This window comes from Lutra lutra, chromosome 16 (assembly GCF_902655055.1).
Source record: "Lutra lutra chromosome 16, mLutLut1.2, whole genome shotgun sequence".
NCBI classification, from domain to species: Eukaryota; Metazoa; Chordata; class Mammalia; order Carnivora; family Mustelidae; genus Lutra; species Lutra lutra.
This window is the reverse complement of record NC_062293.1, coordinates 41,471,651-41,495,113: the sequence shown is the minus strand read 5'-3', so window position 1 is coordinate 41,495,113 and position 23,463 is coordinate 41,471,651. Positions and strand designations below refer to the sequence as shown.

The window sequence follows — 23,463 nt, the reverse complement described above, 5'->3', positions numbered from 1 at the left end:
CTCATTCAACACGCAGTCCACCATGTAATTTTCCTTTCTACTCTCTTTGAGTATTAGATAGCTATACAAAGAATTTTAGTTATTTAGTTATTTTGAGTATTTCTGCTTTGAATGTTCTTGAATGTGTCTTTTGATGACCATCTAGGTGTTTTTCTGTAAAGTACACACTTAACAGTGGAATTGCTAGGTAATAGTGTTTGCAGATACACATATAGGATATATAAATTGAGACAACAACTGCTTGAAAAGACTGGTGGTTTCACAAAGATTTTCAAAAGACAATATTTTTAAATCAACTGCTATAGCACCTCTGTAAATGATAAAATGTCATCCAACCATTTTTAAAAGCATTCTTTTAACTGAAACTAATATGACAACTTCTGTTAACTAACTGGAATTAAACAAAAACTTGAAACAAAAAAAAGAAAAGCTTTCCTTTTAAAGAGTATGTGCCAAATAGATTCACTAAGAGAGATCTGTTAGGGCTTCCTTATTCCTACCTGAACAGTTTGTCTATTGTGATTGTCATATTGGAGCCCTTTAAAGACCAAGAGCAGAGAGTAAAATATTGCATATACTTTTACTAATTCAATTAGGTAAAAAAAAAAAATATTTTCAAGTACTTAACTATTTAGTAAAATTAGACATTAATATGAGGCCCGGGCAGAGATAAGCTGAAAACATTATATTACTATAACATAACATAGTCCACTAATTACTGAATTCACTGTGCCAGAAAATGGAACATTATCAAGGGAAATGTAAAAATATACCAGTGGAACAAACCCGAAAAGCAGGAAGTTTGTAGTTCATTTGAACCCCATTAAGAAGTATATAAGTAAATAGCAGAATTCAAACTAGAGAAGAACACTAACCTTATTTTTTATGTACTGCTGAAGTCAAGACACAAAAGATCCACTCAGACGCAGGAAGAATGCCATTACCAAAATGTTTCTATTTCAGCTTAAGTTGAACTTTTTTCCCTGATGGGCCTTGGGAATCCCATAAGCAAATGCCTGCTTGATTTTCTAACTTGCTCTTCTGAAGACCTACACCTTTAGAAGGATTATGACCATTATTGTCATCTTCATTTTCATTAAGGGCTTTAATATTTGCAGTGTTGTCATTGTCATCTTTTTTTTTTTTTTTTTTGGAGTGCTAATAAAGCAAAGTTTAATAAGTGGTAGTACAAAGCTCCCGAAGAGGGAGGGGACCTGAGACAGTTGCCCTTTGCAGTGTCTTCTGACCATACCTCACTGCAAGGGCACCCAGCTGACCGGCTTGTGTGGCTAGAGTTCACCTCATTGCTGGATCCATCGTTGTGCCCACTACTGCTACCAAGAGCACTGCTTTCATCTTTACCACTGCTGGCATTTTCACCAGAACTTCCCTGCAGGGATTCCTCTGGATCTGAAAGTCACCATTGCACATGTTTGAGTCTGTTAATAAGTTGTTCGTTCATTTCATTGTCACTGCCTCCACTTTGCTGGGTGTCACTGTTACTAGTACTTTAAGGGCCAGCTGCAGATGACTAAGGTGATGGAGCTGCTCTTCTGAGCTCTTCTTCCTCTTATTTAATTTAGTATTTAATAAAGATGCAGAAGAACTCTGTTTAGATAGCTGAGCCTTGGCTGCTATGGCATTATCCCATAATGCCTTTTTAAAATAATGCTTTAATTAACATTGATGCCAAGTACAGTGTTTGTTCAGTGTGAACACTTGGCTCAGGGGTTGAAACTTGATTAAAGAGATGTCTAAGTGGTACCAGATCCAAATTCTTAACAAGTAAAGGAAAGAAGTCCCAGCTATACTGATTACAGTGTTTCAGCACTGCTGCAGCCCACATGCAGTCAATATACCGAGTACTCAGTTGCCCTTCTGCTGCTAAAAATATTGAGAATCGCTTGGCACTGTTTAATAATCTCAGTATGTAAATTTGGTCCAAACATATGCTCTACCACACTGGAGCTTATAAGCCAGCCTGCAAGTTCTTTTGCAGGGGACATTTCTGTGCCCGATACCGATGGCTCCTTGTTGCACAAGTCATTGAAGGTGTGAAGTCGATCGTTACCTCACTTCACCAGCCAGCCTCACAAAGTAGGTGACACAAAATACTGAAATGCAAGATTTAGGCCTTCTTTGTCAAAGTGGAGTGTTGTATCCAGTGGTTCTTTCACTGTGCTCCGCAGTAAGTCACCACGTTGCAGGCTGCGTTCTGTCCTTTTGTTCAGAGAACCTGCATAAATACGCATAATTTCAATCCTGAAAAGGTTAATGTGCAGCACAACAGGAGGGAGAGTAGCCATATTCTGATATCAGCTACAACTGTAATAAATGCGTGTGCCATAAGAAATGGTGGTTTCAGGAGTTCTGTGTTCAAAGCGGTCCTTCACGAGAGAAAGGCTCCCTCCCCAAAAACAAACATACGTAAGGAAGCAAATACAGCGAAACTTCGTCATCATTTATATTACAGAACACCCCTAATATGTTACTTTGTTGGGTCGATATGTCCTCGGTAATAGGCTGAGTATTAGCTTGTAAGTGATGTATAAGGAGAATTGAATTTGAAAAATCTGCCACACATTGCAAGAGTTTTTCTTTCTCATCTGTGCTCTGTAAACTAATGGGATCAGAATTCTTTGAAGAGTCCTTCTCAGACAGATTATTGCAGGGTTTGATTTTTTTCTATTTCTTGTCTTTCTGCACTTCCTTCATTACAGCCTCTTTCTGTTCACTGGTTCTTTTGCTTGATTATTCTCCTCTTGCCACACAGAATCTGTGTGAATAATAGAACAGTATTTGCAAAGCTGGTCCTAGAGCTCTTGAACTTGGGCCATCACTAATAAGTGTACACACTACTTGGTTGAAAATTTCCAAATGCTTATAATTCCTTGAAGCAGCTTAGACATTGCCTCTCTGTCCAGGAATTGATCTAAGCAAATAATTGGAGTGTGTGGTCCTTTCTGAGCTGCAGTCCATAGCCACCTCTGTGCCTGACATTGCGTGTGTGTCCATCACTACTCCGTTCTGTGAGGCTCGTCTGGCCTCGGGCAGTAAGATAACTTTGATGTGACTAGAAATGGTGAAGACTTGGGTCTTTTAAATGTAAAAAATGTTCTTTGTCATGGAAGAACATGTTGGATAAAAGGTAATTTTGTCAAGTCTCTCAACCAATTGAAGTTGAATTCATGCTTTCCATAAAAATTTTGTGTTTAGGCTGCTGAAAGCCTTCACAAGACCATTGTTAAGAGGCGAATGTCTCATGTGAGTGGAGGAGGTTCCATAGATTTGTCAGACACGGACTCCCTACAGGAATGGATCAACATGACTGGCTTCCTTTGTGCCCTTGGGGGAGTGTGCCTGCAGCAGAGAAGCAATTCTGGCCTGGCAACCTATAGCCCACCCATGGGCCCAGTCAGTGAACGCAAGGGTTCCATGATTTCAGTGATGTCTTCAGAGGGAAATGCTGATACACCTGTCAGCAAATTTATGGATCGACTCTTATCCTTAATGGTGTGTAACCATGAGAAAGTGGGACTTCAGATACGGACCAATGTTAAGGATCTGGTGGGTCTTGAATTGAATCCTGCTCTTTATCCAATGCTGTTTAACAAACTGAAGAATACCATCAGCAAGTTTTTTGACTCCCAAGGACAGGTAAAGTGTTCTCTGCTTTATTTTCCGCCCTTTCCTGTGAATAGAGTGACTTGTTTGATAACGAAGCCTTTATCTTTTTGATTACCTAATTTGGTACTGGTATGAACATCACTCAGTTTTTTAAAAACAGGCAAAAAACTGCAGAAAAAAGAATCATCTAATGTAGGGATCAGTTTTGGTTTTTGGGAACTCGAGTGTGTAGGTGTGCCAGGGCTTATGAATGTCTTGGGTGTGGGTATGGGCGTTCCATTATGTCTGTGTGCCTATTTGAATACATGCCTGTGGGTGCATTTCTGTGTGTGTATGACATCTGGGTCAGGGCAGTTTCATCTCTCTGTGGTCTGTCTTCTGTGCCTTGATGCCAGATGTATTTTGTTCTTTATATAGGTTTTATTGACTGATACCAATACTCAATTTGTGGAGCAAACCATAGCTATAATGAAGAACTTACTAGATAACCATACTGAAGGCAGCTCAGAACATCTGGGGCAAGCTAGCATTGAAACAATGATGTTGAATCTGGTCCGGTAAGGATTTTACTGCAATGTAGCAGAAACACATCGGTATTGGTAGTTATTAGGGAATAATTTGCCATTCTTTATTGCATCCAAATTGGACATATATGTACTCATATAAAATAAAAATACTGTAGTTTTTGTAGTTATGCTTAATCATTTTACATAGAGATTAATGCATTTAGAAAACTTTCTCTTTTGTTTATACCTGATATTTTTTCCCCCGAATGTTTCTGTGTCTAAATAGATATGTTCGTGTGCTTGGGAATATGGTCCATGCAATTCAGATAAAAACGAAACTGTGTCAGTTAGTCGAGGTAATGATGGCAAGGAGAGATGACCTCTCATTTTGTCAAGAGATGAAATTTAGGTGAGTTCTCAAAAGAGCAAAGTGGGGTCTTGTGAATTCTATAGTAAATGAAGTACACAAAAATAGTAGGCACTCGATTATCATGGGAAAGGGGAGGATGGAAAAACAGCATTTTATGTTTTTATTTTTCTCTTCCTGTATTTTCAAGTTTCCCAAAGCTTCCTGCCCATGGCAGTGCTCCCTTTTTCTAAATTATACTTGAGCTAAGACTTTGATTCTGTTTCCAGTCTGATAACCCTGGCTAAGGGAATCAGTATCAGTGGAACCAGTATCAGTTGCCTGTTAGTGCCCTTCTGACTGTTAGGGTTGAAGTAGCGGTATCTCTTTTATGAAACTGTCATCTAACCTGAGTGATTTGGCAAAGTATTCGCACTATTAAAAAAAATTGTATGACTGAAGGTGTATGTGTGACTTAAAAAAATTGTTGCTGTTTTTCTTTTCCCTGGCATTCCGTAGGAATAAAATGGTAGAATACCTGACAGACTGGGTTATGGGAACATCAAACCAAGCAGCAGATGATGATGTAAAATGTCTTACAAGGTAAAAACAACAACAACAAATGTGAAAGAGAGAATGACTTTTAATTAAGTATTAGCAGGTCTGTTTGGGGTCTTGATACTTCATAGCTATTATAATATGTGTTTTTTGGATATCATGCTTTTGCATTTGAATTATACATACTAATCTTTACCTCCTATTTTTAACTGAAAGACTTTCAGTAAAGTTAATTTACTTGGAAAGTTAGTGTTGTCTTTTTAGGAAGGTTAGTCTGGTTGTTGGAGAATAAAATGTATAACGCCTTAGATTGCTTTTATTTTATAATTTGATAAAGGTGATATTTAAGAAACTTGATTGGCTCAAGTCTTTCTAAAAAGTAATTCCCTGCATTTGCTCTAATGGTAAATACTTTTTGCCACATATCAGAAAATAATCATTCACATATATTTCTTTCATGGGGCTTGGTTTTATGAAAGTTATTATCACCTTCTCCCTCCCTTGAATGGTTTTTGCATTCTGGGTGTGTGTGTTATCTCAAATTATTTAGGTTATCCTAATAAATAGTCAAATAGATTGTTCCTGAATTCCTGAAATTCTCTTAGGAAGGTGTTTATTTGACAGAAAGGTGAAGTGGAAGAACCTGCAAGATTTATGTGGTCCCTAAATTTTCTTTCTTCAGAGACTTGGACCAGGCGAGCATGGAAGCAGTAGTTTCACTCCTGGCTGGTCTTCCGCTGCAGCCAGAGGAAGGAGATGGTGTGGAATTGATGGAAGCCAAATCACAGTTATTTCTTAAGTAAATTTCAGTCCCCAAAAAAGGCAAAGCAAAAAAACAAAGCCCACACACAACAAAACAAAATCTAACCAAAGTGGCAGATGATTATATTTAGAAAATGGACCTCATTATTTTGGTATTATGGCCATCGGCAGCTGCCTATAAAATACAGGCACGCATGAAGTAATATTCCCTATGATAGGACTGGGTTAACAAAACAACTGTGTTTTGTGTTTTTAAAGAAATAATCCAAGCAGTGAATTATTGGCAATAAAACCCAGATCACCTCATTAAGTCATTTAAAATAACGTTCTCTAAACTATTTGGACCACTTGTTTTATATGGTAAACACTAAAAGTGATGCATTGACCAGGAAAGATTGCATCTGTTTTGTGCCCATGTTATGAAATATGTACTGGCTTTGTCAGGATAAAATCATATTAAGCACAGCACACTTCATAATGAGTCACACTGGATGATTACCCCAGGGCTAGAGAGAAACATACCCAAGACCACTCACGGGATACACATATCATGATTCCAGAATATCTGATTAGTCTTCTGTGTGAAGTGGCCTTCACTATGTAAGAGTCAGTCTTTTTATTTCTCAGGTATTTCACATTGTTCATGAACCTTTTGAATGACTGCAGTGAAGTTGAAGATGAAAATGCACAAACAGGTGGCAGGAAACGAGGCATGTCTCGGAGGCTGGCATCACTGAGGCACTGTACAGTCCTTGCGATGTCAAACTTACTCAACGCTAATGTGGACAGTGGCCTCATGCACTCCATAGGTGAGATAAAATGAAGGCTTCGTGTAGAAACTGAAAACCTAGACAACTGGCGTGTAAGACAAGCAAAATTACTTCAGCAGGCCATGTTAGTAAATTTGCATCTATTTGTCCATATCAGGTTTAGGTTACCACAAAGATCTTCAGACAAGAGCTACATTTATGGAAGTTCTGACAAAAATCCTCCAGCAAGGCACAGAATTTGACACCCTTGCAGAAACGGTGCTGGCTGACCGGTTTGAGAGGCTGGTGGAGTTGGTCACGATGATGGGAGACCAGGGAGAGCTCCCGATAGCCATGGCGCTGGCCAACGTGGTTCCGTGTTCTCAGTGGGTGAGTTCATTGAGGGTGTGTAGAACCAGGACCTGCCACATAGCAGATGCTTCTGAATTTATTCATTCTAGGAATGCTTACTGCATGAATTGCTAAAACTTTAGAGCTGAAAGAAACTTGAGATATTATTTGAGTGGTTTTCAGCTGTTGGGAAAGTAGCTGGAGCCTCAGTAGTAATCTTACCCGAACTATGAGGATCCTTTCTGCAAATCCTGTAGTCTTTCCATTTTTGTTGTTTCTCTGCTGAGCCCACTGTGTACTGAATTTCCCTGACCAGATGACCAGAGAATTGAGGTACTGTGGTCACCAAAGTCTTAACTCCTGCTTGTTGATTTCCTAAGAATATGATCTGGGCATATCAAACTAAACTCTTTGCCATTGTGTTCTATTTCTACTCTCTTTGATTTTGTCATAATTCGAACTAATCCTGGATTTTTTTTTCTTCTCCTGGTGAAGCCTAGGCCTCTTTTACTTTTAACCAGTTAATCCTCAGAATTAACAGCTGCTGAGGTGCATGGTGGCCCATTCAGAAGAGTGTGCAACTCTTGATCCTCAGGGTTGTGAGTTTGAGACCCGTACTGGGTGTAGAGATTGCTTAAGGAAATAAATTGATTTAAAAAAAAGAATTAACAGCTGCTGTAGGCATGAAGAAATAGTCATCTATCATAGACAAACGTGCACAGATAAATACTAGGGGAAAAATTGATTAGTCACCATTGAACTGGGTTTAGTAGGTGGTTGACAGCTTTGGATTTACCTTTCAGTCTCCTGCTGAAGAAAAAAAAATTATTCACACTAACGCAATTTTGTTTTGTTCTCAGGATGAACTAGCTCGAGTTCTAGTGACTCTATTTGATTCTCGGCATTTACTCTACCAACTGCTCTGGAACATGTTTTCTAAGGAAGTAGAATTGGCAGATTCCATGCAGACTCTTTTCCGAGGAAACAGCTTAGCCAGTAAAATAATGACCTTCTGTTTCAAGGTCTGTATCCATTTATCTTTTTTTTTTGTGCCAAGGTATGGCAAATTGATTATGTGCAGAACGTACAGAACAGAATGTCTTTAATGCCAGACATTTGGAGAAGGCATAATAAATTCCTACTTTTATATTTCTTTAGGTATATGGTGCTACCTACCTACAGAAACTCCTGGATCCGTTATTACGAATTGTGATCACATCCTCTGACTGGCAGCATGTTAGCTTTGAAGTGGATCCTACCAGGTGTGTCATCCTCCCATCTATAACTTGACTCCACTTTTCCATTACCGTACATGAGAACAGGCCTTCACAATTTCTCCCCTTGATTCTTAACATTAGCCTTTAATTATAAAAATTACACACAAATACATTTTTCTTGAAAAATTTGCAGGTATCTTTGATAACCACTTCTGGAGATACAGCTCTGTTACTAGTTTAGTCTGTTCTTTGCCCTTTTTCAGTGCATTTGCATATACATATATATAAATCTAGTTGTAGAGACTATACATACAATGTGAGTGATATAAATGGAAACCTTGTATAAGTGGTTTTGCAACTTTTATTATTTAAATTCAGTTAATTAACATACAGTGTATTATTAGATTCAGAGGTAGAATTTAATGATTCATCAGTTGTATACAACACTCATTGCTCATTACATCACGTAGCCTCCTTTATACCATCAGCCAGTTTCTCCATCTCTCCCCCACCTCCCCTCCAGCAGCCCTCAGTTTATTTCCTGTAGTTCAGAATCTCTTATGGTTTGCCTCCCTCTCGGTTTTCGTCTTATTTTACTTCTCCTTCCCTTCCCCTATGTTCATCTGTTTTGTTTCTTAAATTCTGCATGAGTGAAATCATATGGTATTTGTCTTTCTCTGACTGACTTATTTTGGTTAGCATAGTACTGCAGTTCTAGCCATATCGCTGCAGATGGCAAGATTTCATTCTTTTTGATGGCTGAGTAATATTCGTGTGTGTGTGTGTGTGTGTGTTTGTGCACACATCTTCTGTATCCATTCATCTGTCATTGACATCTGGGCTCTTCCCCTATTTTGGCAGTTGAGGACTTCACTGCTGTAAACATTGGGGTACATGTGCCCCTTCGAACCACGATGTTTGTAGCCTTTGAACAAATACCTGGTTTTGCAACTTAATTTTAACTTAGCTCTATATTGTAGACCTTTCTATGTCAGTATAGAAAGATCACTCTCATTCTTTTTACCTGCTATGTAATATTTCATAGTTTGGCTGTATCATTATCTTTTTAGTCAGTACTGAGTTGATCTTATTGACTTTGTTTTTAAAATCAGGTTTTAAAAATTACCAAAGTATAATTGGTACACAATGTTATATTAGTTTCAGGTATACAGTATTTTGGTTTGACAATTGTGTATATTACTCAGTGGTCTCTGTGATAAGTGCAGTTACCATCTGTCACCTTGTAACGTTGTTATAACATCAACTATATCCCCTATGCTGTACTTTTCAATTTCATCTCCGTGACTTATCTTATGATTGGAAGTTTGTACCACTTAATCCCCTTCACCTATATCACACATCCCATCAGCCCCCTCTCCTCTGGCAACCGCCAATTTGGTCTCTGTATTTAAAAGTGTGTTTTTTTGTTTGTTCATTTATTTTTTTTTTTTAAGATTTTTTTTATTTATCATTTATTTGACAGAGATCACAAGTAGGCAGAGAGGCAGGCAGAGAGAGAGAAAGGAGGAAGCAGGCACCCCGCTGAGCGGAGAGCCCGATATGGGGCTCCATCCCAGGACCCTGGGACCATGACCTGAGCCGAAGGCAGAGGCTTTAACCCACTGAGCCACCCAGGCACCCCTTTGTTTTGTTTTTTAAGATTTATTTGAGAGAGAGAGCAAGCGCATGACCAGGAGGGGAAATGGGGAGGGAGAGGGAATCTGACGCAGGCTCTGTGGGCTGAGCATGAGCCTGACACTGGGCTCAATCTCATGACCCTGAGATCACAACCTGAGCCAAAACCAAGAGTCAGTCCTTAACCGACTGCACCACCCTGGTGCTCCTGTTTTGTTTTTTGGATTCCACATATAAGTGAAGTCCCACAGTATTTGCCTTTCTCTGACTTATCTCACTTAGCATAATAACTTCTAGGTCCATCCATGTTGTTGCAAATGGCAAGATTTCATTCTTTTTTTAATGGCTGAGTAATATTCCTGCAAGTGTGTGTGTGTGTGTGTGTGTGTGTGTGTGTGTAACACATCTTCTTTATCTGTTCATCTATCGATGGGCACTTCAGTGACTTCTGTTGAGTTGGCTGTTATAAACAGTGCTGCAGTAAACATAGGGGTGCTTGCATCTTTTCAATTAGTGTTTTCATTTGCTTTGGGTAAATACAAAGTAATGGAATTACTGTGTTGTACAGTATTTCTACTTGTAATTATTTTTTAAGATTTTATTTAGTTATTTGACAGACAGCAAGAGAGGGAACACAAGCAGGGGGAGTGGGAGAGGGAGAAGGAGGCTTCCTGCTCAGCAGGGAGCCGGATGCAGAGCTCAATCCCAGGACCCTAAGGTCATGACCTGAGCTAACAGCAGACTCTTAACCAACTAAGCCACCCAGGCACTCCTCCCCTCCTTTCCCCCACCCCCTTCCATTTTTTAATCAGATTATTTGGGTATTTTGGTACTGAGTTGTGTGAGTTTCTTATATATTTTGGATATTAACCCTTTACCAGTTATATCATTTGCAGATATCTTCTCCCATTTAGTATTGTTATTTCAGTATTGCTATTTCACTTTATTGATGGTTTCCTTGCTGTGCAAAAGCTTTTTATTTTGGTGTTGTCCCGATAATTTATTTTTGCTTTTGTTTCCCTTGCCTGTGGAGACATATCCATAAATACGTTGTTAAGGCCAATATTCAAGAGATCACTGCCTATGTTTTCTTTTAGGACTTTTATGGTTTTAGGTCTCATATTTAGGTATTTAAGCTATTTGGAGTTTGTTTTTACATATGCTATAAGAAAGTGCTCTAGTTTCATTCTCTTGCACGTAGCTGTCCAGTTTCTCAATAACATTTATTCAGAAGACAGTCTTTTTCTTCATTGTGTATTCTTGCCTACTTTGTCACAGATTAATTGACAGTACAGGCATAGGTTTATTTCTGGGCTCTTTTTTCTGTTCCATTGATCTATGTGACTGTTATTGTGCCAGTATCATACTGTTTTGATTCTGTAGTTTTGTAGCATCTGGGATTGTGATGATACCTCTAGCCTTTTCTTCTCACTCGAGATTGCTTTGTCTCTTTGAAGTCCTTTGTGGTTCTAGTGCTCGCTTCAGCAGCACATATACTGAAGTCCTTTGTGGTTCTATACAAATTTTAGATTTATTCCAGTTTGGTGAAAAAAAAAACACTTGATATTTTGATAGGAATTGCCTTGAATCTGTAGATTGCTTTGGGTAGTATACACGTTTTAATCCATGAACATGGTGTGTCTTTCTTTAGTTTGTGTTGTCCTCAGTTTCTTTCTTCAGTGTCTTAAAATTTTAAGAAAGACCTTATAGAGTTCCAATCCATGAACATGAACATAGTATGTCTTTCTTTAGTTTGTGTTGTCCTCATTTTCTTTCTTCATGTCTTAAAATTTTAAGAAAGACCTTATAGAGGTCTTTCACCACTTTGGTTAAGTATTTTCATGGGTATTTTATTCTTTTTGGTACAGTTGTAAATGGTGATCCCATTGACTTTTGCTGTAACTCACCCATTATTGCCCAAATATTGTTTTTTTCATTTTTCAGGTCAGTTGTTATAGGAATTTTTATGAAACCTGAATTTTTTTGTTGCTCCCTTTCTTAGAACATCTGTTGTTCCCTGTTGACTACAAGATAAAGTACAGAGTTTTCTAACTATAATTCGTTATTACCTGTCATTCTTTCATGTGTTCTTTGTACATTAGGTCCAATAAAATATGCACATATTGTATATTTTTAAAGTGGGTTGACAGATGGTTCGTTGGGGTTGGAGATGCCTAATAAATAATATTCCTCTTCCCTGCACTAGTTCAAAACTAAGTGTGGAAGGAGGAGGGCTGGGAGGGAAGCTCTCAGGAATCAGCTGTCACCTTTCTTTCTTCCTCCTCTCTTTCTAATAAAAAGATTTTATTTATTTTTTTGAGATAGTGAGAGAAAACATGAGCCGGGGCTGGAGAGGTTTGGGGGTCGGAAGAGTAGAGGGAAAGAGAAAGAGGAGAAAAACAGGCTCTCCACTGAGCAGGGAGCCGGACTCAGGGCTCGATACCAGGATTCTGGGATCATTACCTGAGCTGAGGGTAGACGCTTAACCATCTAAGCCCCCCAGGTGCCCCTCACCTTTATTTCTGCTAACAGTTTTTAGAGTATGTGGCTTTTGATCCTGTGGACAAATAGACTTGCTAATACATCACCTTGAATTAGACTCATCTACCCCATCCCTTGCACAGCCAGATAACTACGGACTTGCCTCACAGAGAAGCTTTTTACCAAAGAAGTGGAGAGCAAACCGGAATACATTTTTTTGCAGGCAGACATACCCAGAGTGGAGAAGATGGCACTAAGCTGAGTATATACTAAATTTGTGAGGATATAAGGGAGTAAGAATTCTTATACACAGTTCTCAGTATTGCCCTTTTATAGTTTTTTTTTTAATTCACTTCAAGATCCTAGGAAAGTTCAGCATTGCATTTGGCTGAAAGTCTCTTTTAAAGAGTACTTTTATTTATTTATTGTAAATGGATTTTACCTTCTCTCTCTCTCTCTCTGTCTCTCTCTCTCTCTCTCTCTCTTTTTTTTTTTTTTTTTGTAGGTTAGAACAGTCAGAGAGCCTTGAGGAAAATCAACGGAACCTTCTTCAGATGACTGAAAAGTTCTTCCATGCCATCATCAGTTCCTCCTCAGAATTCCCCCCTCAGCTTCGAAGTGTGTGCCACTGTCTATACCAGGTATGCTTCAGTGCATAAGTGATTAAGGCTAGAGACTACCGTTATTAATCTAAAGTCGAAGTAAAAAGAATGCTTTACTAAAGAGGAATTTAGCAGCTGAAGGTGGGTGGTTGAAAATACTGAGTCGATGTGGATGACTAATACATTAAGAATTGTCAGAATTGGCTTTGAAAAAACTTAAATATTGCTTAGGAGACAGTTTGGAGTATTTTAAGGGGGTACTAAAAATAATTTTCCTTGCATTGGGAGCAAGTTTAAAATGCACAATCTGTTGGTTTTAATAGACATGGTTGAAATGAGCTATATTATGGAATTTTTTGGTTATCCTTTGTCTAAATTACTCACAGGGTTTTTCACATGTGAGTCAGGTCTACTTCTTGCTTTTTATATGGTTGAGGTGTTTGATCTATAATTTTGATGTCTTCTTAAAGATATAATGTGTTCTTGTCAGGTTTTCCTAGAACAAACTAATCTGTTTATTTTATACTTATAAAATATATTGCATCATCATTTAGATTAAATGTGTAGCACTAGCACTGCAAGTAATGCTTCTGAGTTCAGATGTCCACAGTCATCCCCTATATATTGAGGATATTAGGTGTGTGTTCTTTTTATGGCTTTCTCTGTTTCTGAATTGCATATGTAGTTTCAGGGACAATTTAATCATTCCAGGGAGATTAGTGCAGATCTATATTAACCTATTTAAATTGTGATTCTGGAAGAAACATTAGTGGTTTGGAGTTTGGGATGGGTGGGTACAGGGGGAAGAATTTATGCATTTACCAAATCCCTTGCCTTTGTGTCTTTTTCTTTGCAGAGTCATCCCCAGCCATTTGTTTTTTAGCACAGGGCTTCAGTTGCTTAGAGACATTAGCAAGATCAGTGAAATCACCATTTTAAAAAGCTGTTTCAGGCCGCTCTGTGTGAATTATTCCCTCATTGCTATTCATAAAGATGTTTCTGCTGTATCTATTAAAAACAAAACAAAAACAAGCTCACAACCAGAAAACAGTTAACAAAATGGCAATAGTAAGTCCTTTCCCGTCAATAATTACTTTAAGCGTAAGTGGATTACATTTTCCCAATTGAATGACCTAGAGTGGCTGAATGGATAAAAAACAAGATGCAACAATATGCTGCCTACCAGAGATTCCTATTTGCCCTAAAGACACACATAGACTGAGAGTGAAGGGATGGAAAAAGTCATTTCAAGCAAATGGTAACCCAATAACAAAACAAAACAAAAAAGGCAGGGGTGGCTATACTCATTTCAGACCAAATAGATTTTAAACTAAAAACGGTAAAGAGAGACAAAGAAGGTCATTATGTAATGATAAAAAGGGGTTAATACATCCAGAAGATATAATAGTTTATAAGTATTTATGTGCCCCACATTGGAGCACCTAAATATAAAGCAAAAACTAACAGACCTAAAAGGAGAAATGAATAGTAATACATTTAATACAATTAAATCCCTAGTTGGCTGAGGATTTAATATCCCACTCTCAACAATGGATAGATCATCCAGACAGAGAATAAGGAAACAGTAGATTTGAACAACATTTATGGGCCAAATGGACCTAACAGACATGTATCAAACATTCTAACAACAACGGAATATACATTCTTTTCAAGCATACATGGAACACTTTCTAGGATAGACCATATGTTAGGCCACACAACAAGTCTTAGCAGATTCAAGATTGAAATTATACCAAGTATCTTCTCTGACCACAGTGTCATGAAGCTAGAACTCAGTTACATGACAAAAACTGGAAAATAGGTGAACGCATGGAAATTAAATACTACACTGAACAATTAATGGATCAAGGAAGAAGTTAAAGGAGGAATAAAAAAGTTTCTTGAGATAAGTGAAAATGGGAATACAATATACCAGAACATGTGGGTTGCAGAAAAAAGCAGTCAAAGAGGGAAGTTCATCCCAATAAACACCTCTGTTAAGAATCAAGAAAGATCCCTTAACTTCACTCTCTGCCTTAAGGAATTAGAGAAAGCACAAACTGAATTCAAAGTTAGCAGAAGAAAGAAAATAATAAAGATAAGAGCAGAAATAAATAGAAATAACTACAGAACAACAGTAGAAAAGAATAACCAAACTAAGAGTTGGTTCTTTGAAAAGATAAAATTGACAAACCTTCAGCTAGACTAACCAAGGAAAAGAGAGGAAGGACTGAAATTAATAAAATCAGAAATGAAAAAGGAGATACCACAACCGATACCAAAGAAATTGATATGATTATAAGAGGCTACTGTGAACAACTGTATGTCAACAAACTGGACAGCCTTGAAGAAGTGGAAAAATTCTTAGAAACATACAACTCACCAAAATTGAGGAAGAAGTAGAAACTATGAATAGACCAATTACTATAAAATTCTCCCAACAGAGAAAAGCCCAGGACCAGCTGGTTTCACTGGTGATTTTACCAAACATTTACAGAACACCAATCCTTTTCAGACTCTTACAAAAAGCTGAAGAGGAGTGAACACTTTAAATTTTATGAAGCCAGCATTACCCTGATACCAAAACCAGAAAAGGACACTGCTAGAAAAGAAAACTACAGTCCATTTGATATCATTGATGAGTATAGCTGCAAAAATTCTCAATAAATTACTAACAAACTGAATTCAGCAGTATATTAAAATGATGATACAATGGTCAAGTGGGATTTATCCTTGGGTGCAAAGGTGGTTGAATATATGCAATTCAATTAATGTGAGACATCACATTAATACAATGAAAGAAAAGAATCATCCAGTCATCTCAATAAATGCAGAAAAAGTGTTTGACAGAATTTAACATCCATTCATAATAAAAACTCTTAATAAGTTAGGCATAGAAGGAATATATGTCAACATAATAAAGGCCATAAATGACAACCACACAACTAATGTACGCAGTGGTAAAAGATTGAAAGCATTCCCTCAAGTTCAGGAACAAAACAAGGGTGTCTACTCTTATTGCTCCTATTCAGCATAATACTGAAAGTGCTACCTAGAGCAATCAGGTAAGAAAAATAAAAAGTATCAGAATTGGAAAGGAAAAAAAGTAAAATTGTCTCTACTTGCAGATGACATAATTTTGTATATAGGAAACTCCAATGACAACCAAAAAACAGAGCTAATCAGTGAACTTAGTAAAGTTACAGTATACATAATTAACATACAAAAACCAGTAGTATTTCTATACACTAACAATGAAATTTATTTAAAAAAAACCTATCCCATTTATAGTAGCATCAAAACAATAGGAATAAATGTAAGGAGGTGAAAGATCTCTGTGCTGGGAACTATGACATTGATGAAAAAAATTGAAGATACAGATAAATGGAAAAGATATCCTGTGTTCATGGATTGGAAGGATTAATTGTTTAAATATGAATGCTACCAAAAGCCATCTGTAGATTCAGTGCAATCACTATCAAGTCTCCAACGGCATTTTTGACAGAAATAGAAAAAAATACTCCTAAAATTTGTATGGCACCACAAAAGACCCCAAATAGCCAAAGCAGTGCTGAGCGAGAAGAAAGAAAGAGGCACCACACTTCTGATTTAAAGCTATAGTCATCAGAATAGTATGTATTGGCATAAAAACAGACAGATTGGCCAGTGGAACAGAATCAAGAGCCCAGAAATAAAGCCAAGCATATATAGTTCAGCTAATATTTGGCAAGTGAGCCAAGAATACTCAATGGAAAAAAGACAGTCTTTTCAATAAATGGGGGCTGGGATCACAATACTCATACGTAAAAGAATGAAACTGGAGCCATCTTACATCCTCACACAGATTAACTTAAAATGGATTAAAGATTTAAATGTAAGACTTGGAACCGAAACCATGAAACTACTAGAAGAAAACATAGGAATAAAGCTTCTTGTCATGGGTCTTGGTAATGATTTTTCGGAGGTGACACCTACAGCACAACAAACTCAAAAATAAACCAGTGGGGCTACATTAAACTAGAAAGCTTCTGTACAGCAAGCACATCATTAACACAGTGAAAAGACAACCTATGGAGTGGGGAAGTGTTCAATACCAAAAAAACCCCCCACAAAAACCCACCTCAATTTAAAAAGTGGACACTTGCCGATAGACCTTTTTCTGAATAAGTTAGATGAAAGGCCAAGAGATAGGTGGAAAGATGCTCAGCATCATAGTCATTAGGGAAATGCAACTTAGAAACCACAGTGACATAGCAGCTTATACCTGAATTAGAATGGCTGTCATCCAAAAAACTAGAGATAACAAATGCTGACATGCATAGAGAAAAATGGGAACCCTTGTGCACTTTGTTGCGGTTGTAAGTTGGTATAGCTAATATGGAAAACAGTATGGAAAAATCCTCAAAAAATTAAAAATAGAACTACCATATCATTCAGCAGTTCCAGTTCTGGGGACATACTGAAATGAAAATAGTAACTCGAAAAGATATTTGCATCCCTGTGTTCATTGCCACATTACTTAGAATAGCCAAGACATGGAAACAACCCAAGTGTCCATCAACAGATGAATGAATCAAAAGAATTGTGGGTGTATGCACAATGGAATATTAATCAGCCATACAAAATTTCTTACCATTTGTGATCATGTACATGGACCTTGAAGATATTATGCAAAGTGAAAAAAGTCAGAGACATACTGTATGATTTCAATTATATGTGGAATCTTGAAAAAGCAAAACTCACGGAAAAAGAGATCAGAGGTGAAGGTTGGAGGCAGAGGAAATTGGAGGAAGGTGGTCAAGTGGATTTCGGAAGTGGCAGTGGCTTTGACTTGACTTAAAAGGGAATAGCTACTGACTGCCTGGTTACATGACTTAGTAGATTTTAGTAGAAATTCTTTGTGTGGTTGTCATCCTAAAGGAAAAAAAAAATTTTTTGTATCATCAGCAAACTTGGAGTCCAATTTGAGGCCATGATTCTGAAAAGGTAAAAGGAACAAGGCTTGGCACTTTTTAAGTTCTTAGGAAAATCTTTAATGAAGGAATAAAAATTTCCCATCCATTCCACCCCAGTAAACAAGATTTGTGCCAGATTTTATAGGAAGGGAGGGAGGTAGTGAAAATAAATCAGAAAATGGAGTAAGGTGATTATTTGTGGCTTATTAAATTCTATGTATTGTGCTTTTTAAAGCACTCCATAATAAAATATACTGTATTATAACGGACCTGAATTATCATATTAATATTTCACATAAAATTATTCTCTTTAAGAATATTATTTAAATATTGTGTTAGTGTGTTGTTTTGAAGTGTTGGAGAAGTTTATTGTTGGGAGTACTATAGAATAAAAGAGTTATATTTATAAATTAGTTTTTGTTTTTTAATAAGTGAATGATAACAGGGTATTTCACATTTATTAAAAGAAAGAAAAAAAGCTTTTATCTCAAGTTATTCTTTCATTGAGTCTCCTACCAAAAGTAGTTTTCCCCCTTAGTTTGCTTTTTTATTCATCTTTCTTCTTCTGGCTTTCTTTTGCCCTTTTGACTTTGGCAATAACATAATAGTTATTTTTTGTACTTTTGCGTTCTGCTGGGAGGGATAGTAGTTCATTATTTCCTCGAGTAAATATGGCTCCTGCTTTGGGACTTGGAAAATTTTGAAAGCTAAGTGAGGATATTGCTAGGTAATAAACTTCTCTGAGTGTTAGTTCCCTTTTCTTGAGCTTATATTTTTTGACTCGTAAGCCTTTTTTGAATCATGCTTTAACCAGGTCTCTTATTTTGTATGTCCCCTTACTTAGTGGACTGGCTTAAGATTTTGTAGGGTAGCCAACTGTGAACATGTGTTAAATTTATAATTGAGACATTTCCTCATGTACTTATTTCTACTTTTCCTCCTTGTAGCTTTTGAAGACAGGTTTTCCCTGCTATCCCAAAGTAATGTTCCTGTGAAATCTTTTATAAGCCAAAGTGGCATAAAGGGAAGAAGCAATTACCGTTAATTTATATGGGACATTTTTTAGTATTCCCAGACTTCCAAAACAACCAGCCAAATCATGCCAAATAACACAAATTACCTAAAATAACATTAACGTATAGTAAAAACAGGAATAATACGATAAATACACAGTCTGTATAGAGTATAAATAATTTATGTACTGTGTAGTTTCATTTTACCAGAATTGGAATGACAGCAAGCACACCAGAGGGCTGACAGGTGGTGATGGTGTGTTTTAGGCTGGGGTGTTGGAGGTTGGGGTGGTGAGAGGTAGAGGAGTATAGAGTATAGGAGGGAGAGGAAGAGTGTCATATATTAACATCTCATCATTGTCTAAATTCATCAGTGCAAGCAGGTCACTAATGTTTGTACCTTCTTCTATGTCTGCCTGCCTTGATGTCAAAGGCTGAGGTTCATCGTCTGCTGTGGCTACTGTGGCCGGTGTGGAAAGCTTGAAATACGACAGTATGCTCAACTGCTTAGCCTCTCAGATTTTTCTATGCTGCAGTTATTTGTAGGCATTCAAGACATTCTGTAAACCTGCCCCTAAACCTACGTGCCCTTTCAAAATTAAAGCCATACTTTCCTGCAGTCACGGCAGCACTGTCCATCGTCACAAAAATCTCACATGCTTCACATTCAGTTCCTGAATAAACTGCTAGGCCATTCACTGTGGTGTTGAGTGTGGATTGGTATTCTTTGCTCTTGCAGTGGCATCAGCTCTTCATCTGTCAGTTCTTGATCATGGGACGCCATGGGGTCTTCATCAGGTTCCACAAACCAAGCCTCCTTAGCTGAAGTCAGTATTGCTGTATTTATTGTTGTTGGTTTGAAACATTTAAAATTGTTTCCTGCTTCAGGAGACCATCCTCTCAGCACCATTTCACATCCAGAGCTTGTTAACTTATCAAGAGCACCTCCAAAGTTGGTGATTGCCAGTTTTATATTGTAATCTTTCCAGATCCCTGGTGTACATGCTTTGGAATTGGCTTCTCTGTCAAATGCACTTACTGTGAGATGCATCACGTTTTGCATATAGGAAGCCTTAATTGTGGTGAATAGGCCTAGGACCCATGGTTGTATCAAGAACATCCTATTTGGCGGGAAGAACACACAGGAATGTTACTGCCATACTCAGTAATGCCAGGTGGATGAGCAGCACAGTTTTCAACAATCAAAAGACACTTATTACCAAGGTTATTTTCTTTACGGTATTTTCAGCAAAAGGACTAATGTACTCATGTGCTTCGAAAAAAATCACTTGGATATTCCAACTGCTTGGATGTGAATGAAACACAAGGAGTAGTCTTATCAATGCCTTTGAGTGCCCTTGGGTTTTCTGGTGGTACGCTAGTAGAGGCCTAAGTATAGCATCACCAGTGGTGTTAATAGTGGGCATCAAACCTGTCCTTTGGTGCCTTGTGTCCCTTAGTCTGCTTTTTTTCTATTGAAATAAATGTCTTGCTCAGCAATTTTTCCAATCATAAATTGAAGTTAAACACTTGCTTGTATGATTGTTTTTGCTATGATTGTTTTTGTCAGTTCTGGAACTTTTTCAGTAGCTTTAGTATCAGCTGAAGCACTCTCTCCAGTACCCTTAGAGCTATGAAGCTACCCTTACTTCAAAACTGATCAGACCACCCATGTGTACCTTTAAATTATACTTTTGCAGCACTTTGGTCATCGTTGTCCAATACTTTCTGTTTCAGCTTACTACAAAAAATTAATCTCTCCTGAAGTGTAAGATAACTTAATGGAACACCATGCTTTGTTCACCCATCAATCCACTCAAGCAGTAGACTTTCCATTGCATCCATTTCCGGATGCTGACTAAAAGAGAACACTTTCCTACTGGCAGAACCAGTTAGTAACCTCAGCAACTTTCAAGATTCTTTCTCTCTGAGTCAGCGGTATGAAGGGTGGGTGCAGGCAGGTTCAGTGTACACACAGTGTTTTTAATGTGCCACAATTGAAATGCTTAATTGCATTCAGCTTTATGCCAAGTGTAACACCCTTACAAACTCCTAGGCTTTCCTGATACCCTAGGACACATCTTGCTAACAGATAAAATAAATTGAGATAAAGCACAGATAAATAAAATTCGTTATTTAACGGATAAAATAAATCAAGATAAAGCACGATACTCAGAGACAAGTTCAAAGCTGTGGCAACTTGATGCTGAGATGCTGAGTGTAGCTCCTGGGGAAGGAACTTGGCGGCCACTTGCTGCTTGGGGTGCGTGCTGCCTCTCTAATGGCTTGTTGCAAAACGAGCACTGATTGCAATAGTCGCTTTTCGCTACTTTCCCTGTAAAAGCAAAAGCCTCTTTGGGTTCCTTTCAGTTAGCAGAAATAGGTACTAAGTTAGGTCTTTTGTGAAAGCAAACTTTTGAAAAGCAAGAGAAACCTATGATGAGAAAACAGTTCCCAGAATGGATTTCCTCTTAGTTATGGTGAGAGAATTCTGAGAAAGAGCTAAATATTATGATTCGAAGTAAATGCCATCTTTTCTCAGTAAATCTGCTTCTCCAAACCAAAGTAGTTTACACTAATTTTTTAAGTCTATAAGTGCTAATTATATACCATAATTGAAAAAAGTTGCATGAAACTGCATTTTAGTGATCTGTTTGGTTACCAGTACTTTTGTATATAGTCTAAAGTTTGAACCAAAGACCCTTAAGGAAAGGACGGTGTCGTCTTGTTTTACTGCTATTTCTGATGCCTAGGATGGTATCTAGCATGTTGGATGCACAATAACTCCTTGGATGGATGCGTGGGTGGATGGATGGATGGATGGACGGACGAACAAATAAATATCGAAGTAACTTTAAGGTTATGGTGCTGAATGCACTGAATTCCTAAAATAAAATTCCATGAATGGTGGATTTAACTTGGCTTTAAAGATACTAAAAATTGTGCTTAGTCTACTCCAACCAGGAGTCTTAATTTAAAAGTTAAAAGAACTCTGGCCTAGGGGTGGCAGGGTGGCTCACTCGGTTAAGCATCCGATTCTTGGTCTCAGCTTGGGTCTTGATCTCAGGATGGTGAGTTGAAGCCCCATGTTTAAGCTCCACACTGGGTGTGGAGCCTAATTTAAAAAATAATATAAGTAAGTGTGTGTGTGTGTGTGTGTGTGCGCGTGCGCGTGCGCGTATGTGTGTGTACGTGTAGATATGGTATGATATGATATGAAAGAACTATTTGGCTTAAAAGGAACTCAGAACTGTGGTGGTTTTTTTTGTTTGTTTCATTTTGTTTTCCTTTTTGGTGTTTTGTTTTTTGATACATTCTGGTAATCAAATATGTGAAAAATTTTAAGTGGGCTTATAGTTTTACTCTATATTTTCTCTGCAGTTTCTTCACTTTAATATTAATTAATGCTTATTCCTAGTTGAGCTGGTAACATTCTTCTTCCAAATGTTGCAGAACTTTTAACCTCCTCTGATTAGAACTTTTTCAGGAAGTAGCCTGCAAACAGAAAATATGTGAAAGTTTAAGAGACTCAGAGATTTTTAATTCATAATCTCTAAAGTGAATTGAACCATTATATTTAGCCATTTAATGTTTATTTTTTAAATCAGTAGGTCTAAATTAAATGCCAGCTACTGAAAAAAGAACTTTAAGTCAATTGAAGGATACACAGAGAAGTATTTATGGAGAAAAAATATGTAGACACATAGAAGTGTTTTGAGTGTGTGATCTACTTGTAATGAACATCTTATATGAAATTTATCAAAAGCTAGGAATTAAATATAGATCTTAAATATCCTCAAATTTACTTGGGGAAAATTTTCTGTGATTTATAGCCAGAAATAGTAGATATGATTGTCTCAACATTTCTTGCTGTTTATTTAGTGCTTTGGCTTAAAAATGTAATAAAAATTAAAATCCAGAAATAAAATTCATCCCTCAAAATCGATTTCTAATTTTTTGTTGATTCCATTTGTTTTACATTTGATCATGTAATTTTATGTACAAGCCAACATTGTTTTTGTTGCTGTATGTAGTTGGTGCTGTGACTTGTTTGTGCTCATCTCTGTTCTGTAGGCAACTTGCCACTCCCTACTGAATAAAGCTACAGTAAAAGAAAAAAAGGAAAACAAAAAATCAGTAAGTTTGGAGAACTTTTTATTAGCTGTTTCTTTCAAAGCAAAACAAAAATCTTTTGCTGTTTGTTGAGAACATCTTCACTTCAGCCTATTTGACCTTCACTGTAAAATCATTCTACTAATTCTGGCACAAAATAGCTTTCATTTCAATTAACCCTGGAATTAAGTTACATCAAAACATTCTCTGTGTTCCTTTGGTTTGATTTATCCCAAAGGCATTTTGGGGGCATTTGTTGCATTGGATCTCCCTGGTCTAATTTTATTATTGTTATGTTTAAAATTATGAATGAATGCAAAAGAAACTTAATTTCAAGGCCTTAGGAAATGCTGACTCTCTTCATTCTTGCTTCTGTTGCAGGTAATGTGAGTGGTTTCTTTTCCTAGAGGTGAAAGTTTTTCTTCATTGTTAGAAGTATATGGAGGGCAAAAAAAAGTTTATGGAGGGAGCGTGTCACTTTCTAAATCTTACCTAAAGGTTTCATTTTTTTACTCCTTATATTTTTATCTAAACAATCTCAGGCAGAA

The 23,463-nt window shown here is 37.3% G+C and overlaps 1 protein-coding gene across 7 annotated transcripts in view; it reads left to right on the top strand.

The window, feature by feature from the left end:
- Positions 1–23,463, top strand: part of NF1 (neurofibromin 1) — a 265,097-nt gene that overhangs the window by 123,507 nt on the left and 118,127 nt on the right. For 5 of the 7 annotated variants that reach the window (XM_047705866.1, XM_047705870.1, XM_047705871.1 and 2 more), the window contains exons 21-31: positions 3,217–3,657; positions 4,045–4,184; positions 4,420–4,542; positions 4,999–5,082; positions 5,720–5,836; positions 6,427–6,608; positions 6,727–6,938; positions 7,760–7,921; positions 8,058–8,161; positions 12,738–12,873; positions 22,877–22,939. In XM_047705866.1, the coding sequence (XP_047561822.1) occupies positions 3,217–3,657; positions 4,045–4,184; positions 4,420–4,542; positions 4,999–5,082; positions 5,720–5,836; positions 6,427–6,608; positions 6,727–6,938; positions 7,760–7,921; positions 8,058–8,161; positions 12,738–12,873; positions 22,877–22,939 (1,764 nt within the window). The remainder of the gene's footprint in view (positions 1–3,216; positions 3,658–4,044; positions 4,185–4,419; positions 4,543–4,998; positions 5,083–5,719; positions 5,837–6,426; positions 6,609–6,726; positions 6,939–7,759; positions 7,922–8,057; positions 8,162–12,737; positions 12,874–22,876; positions 22,940–23,463) is intronic. The other 2 variants (XM_047705868.1, XM_047705869.1) reach the window with 1 other exon arrangement.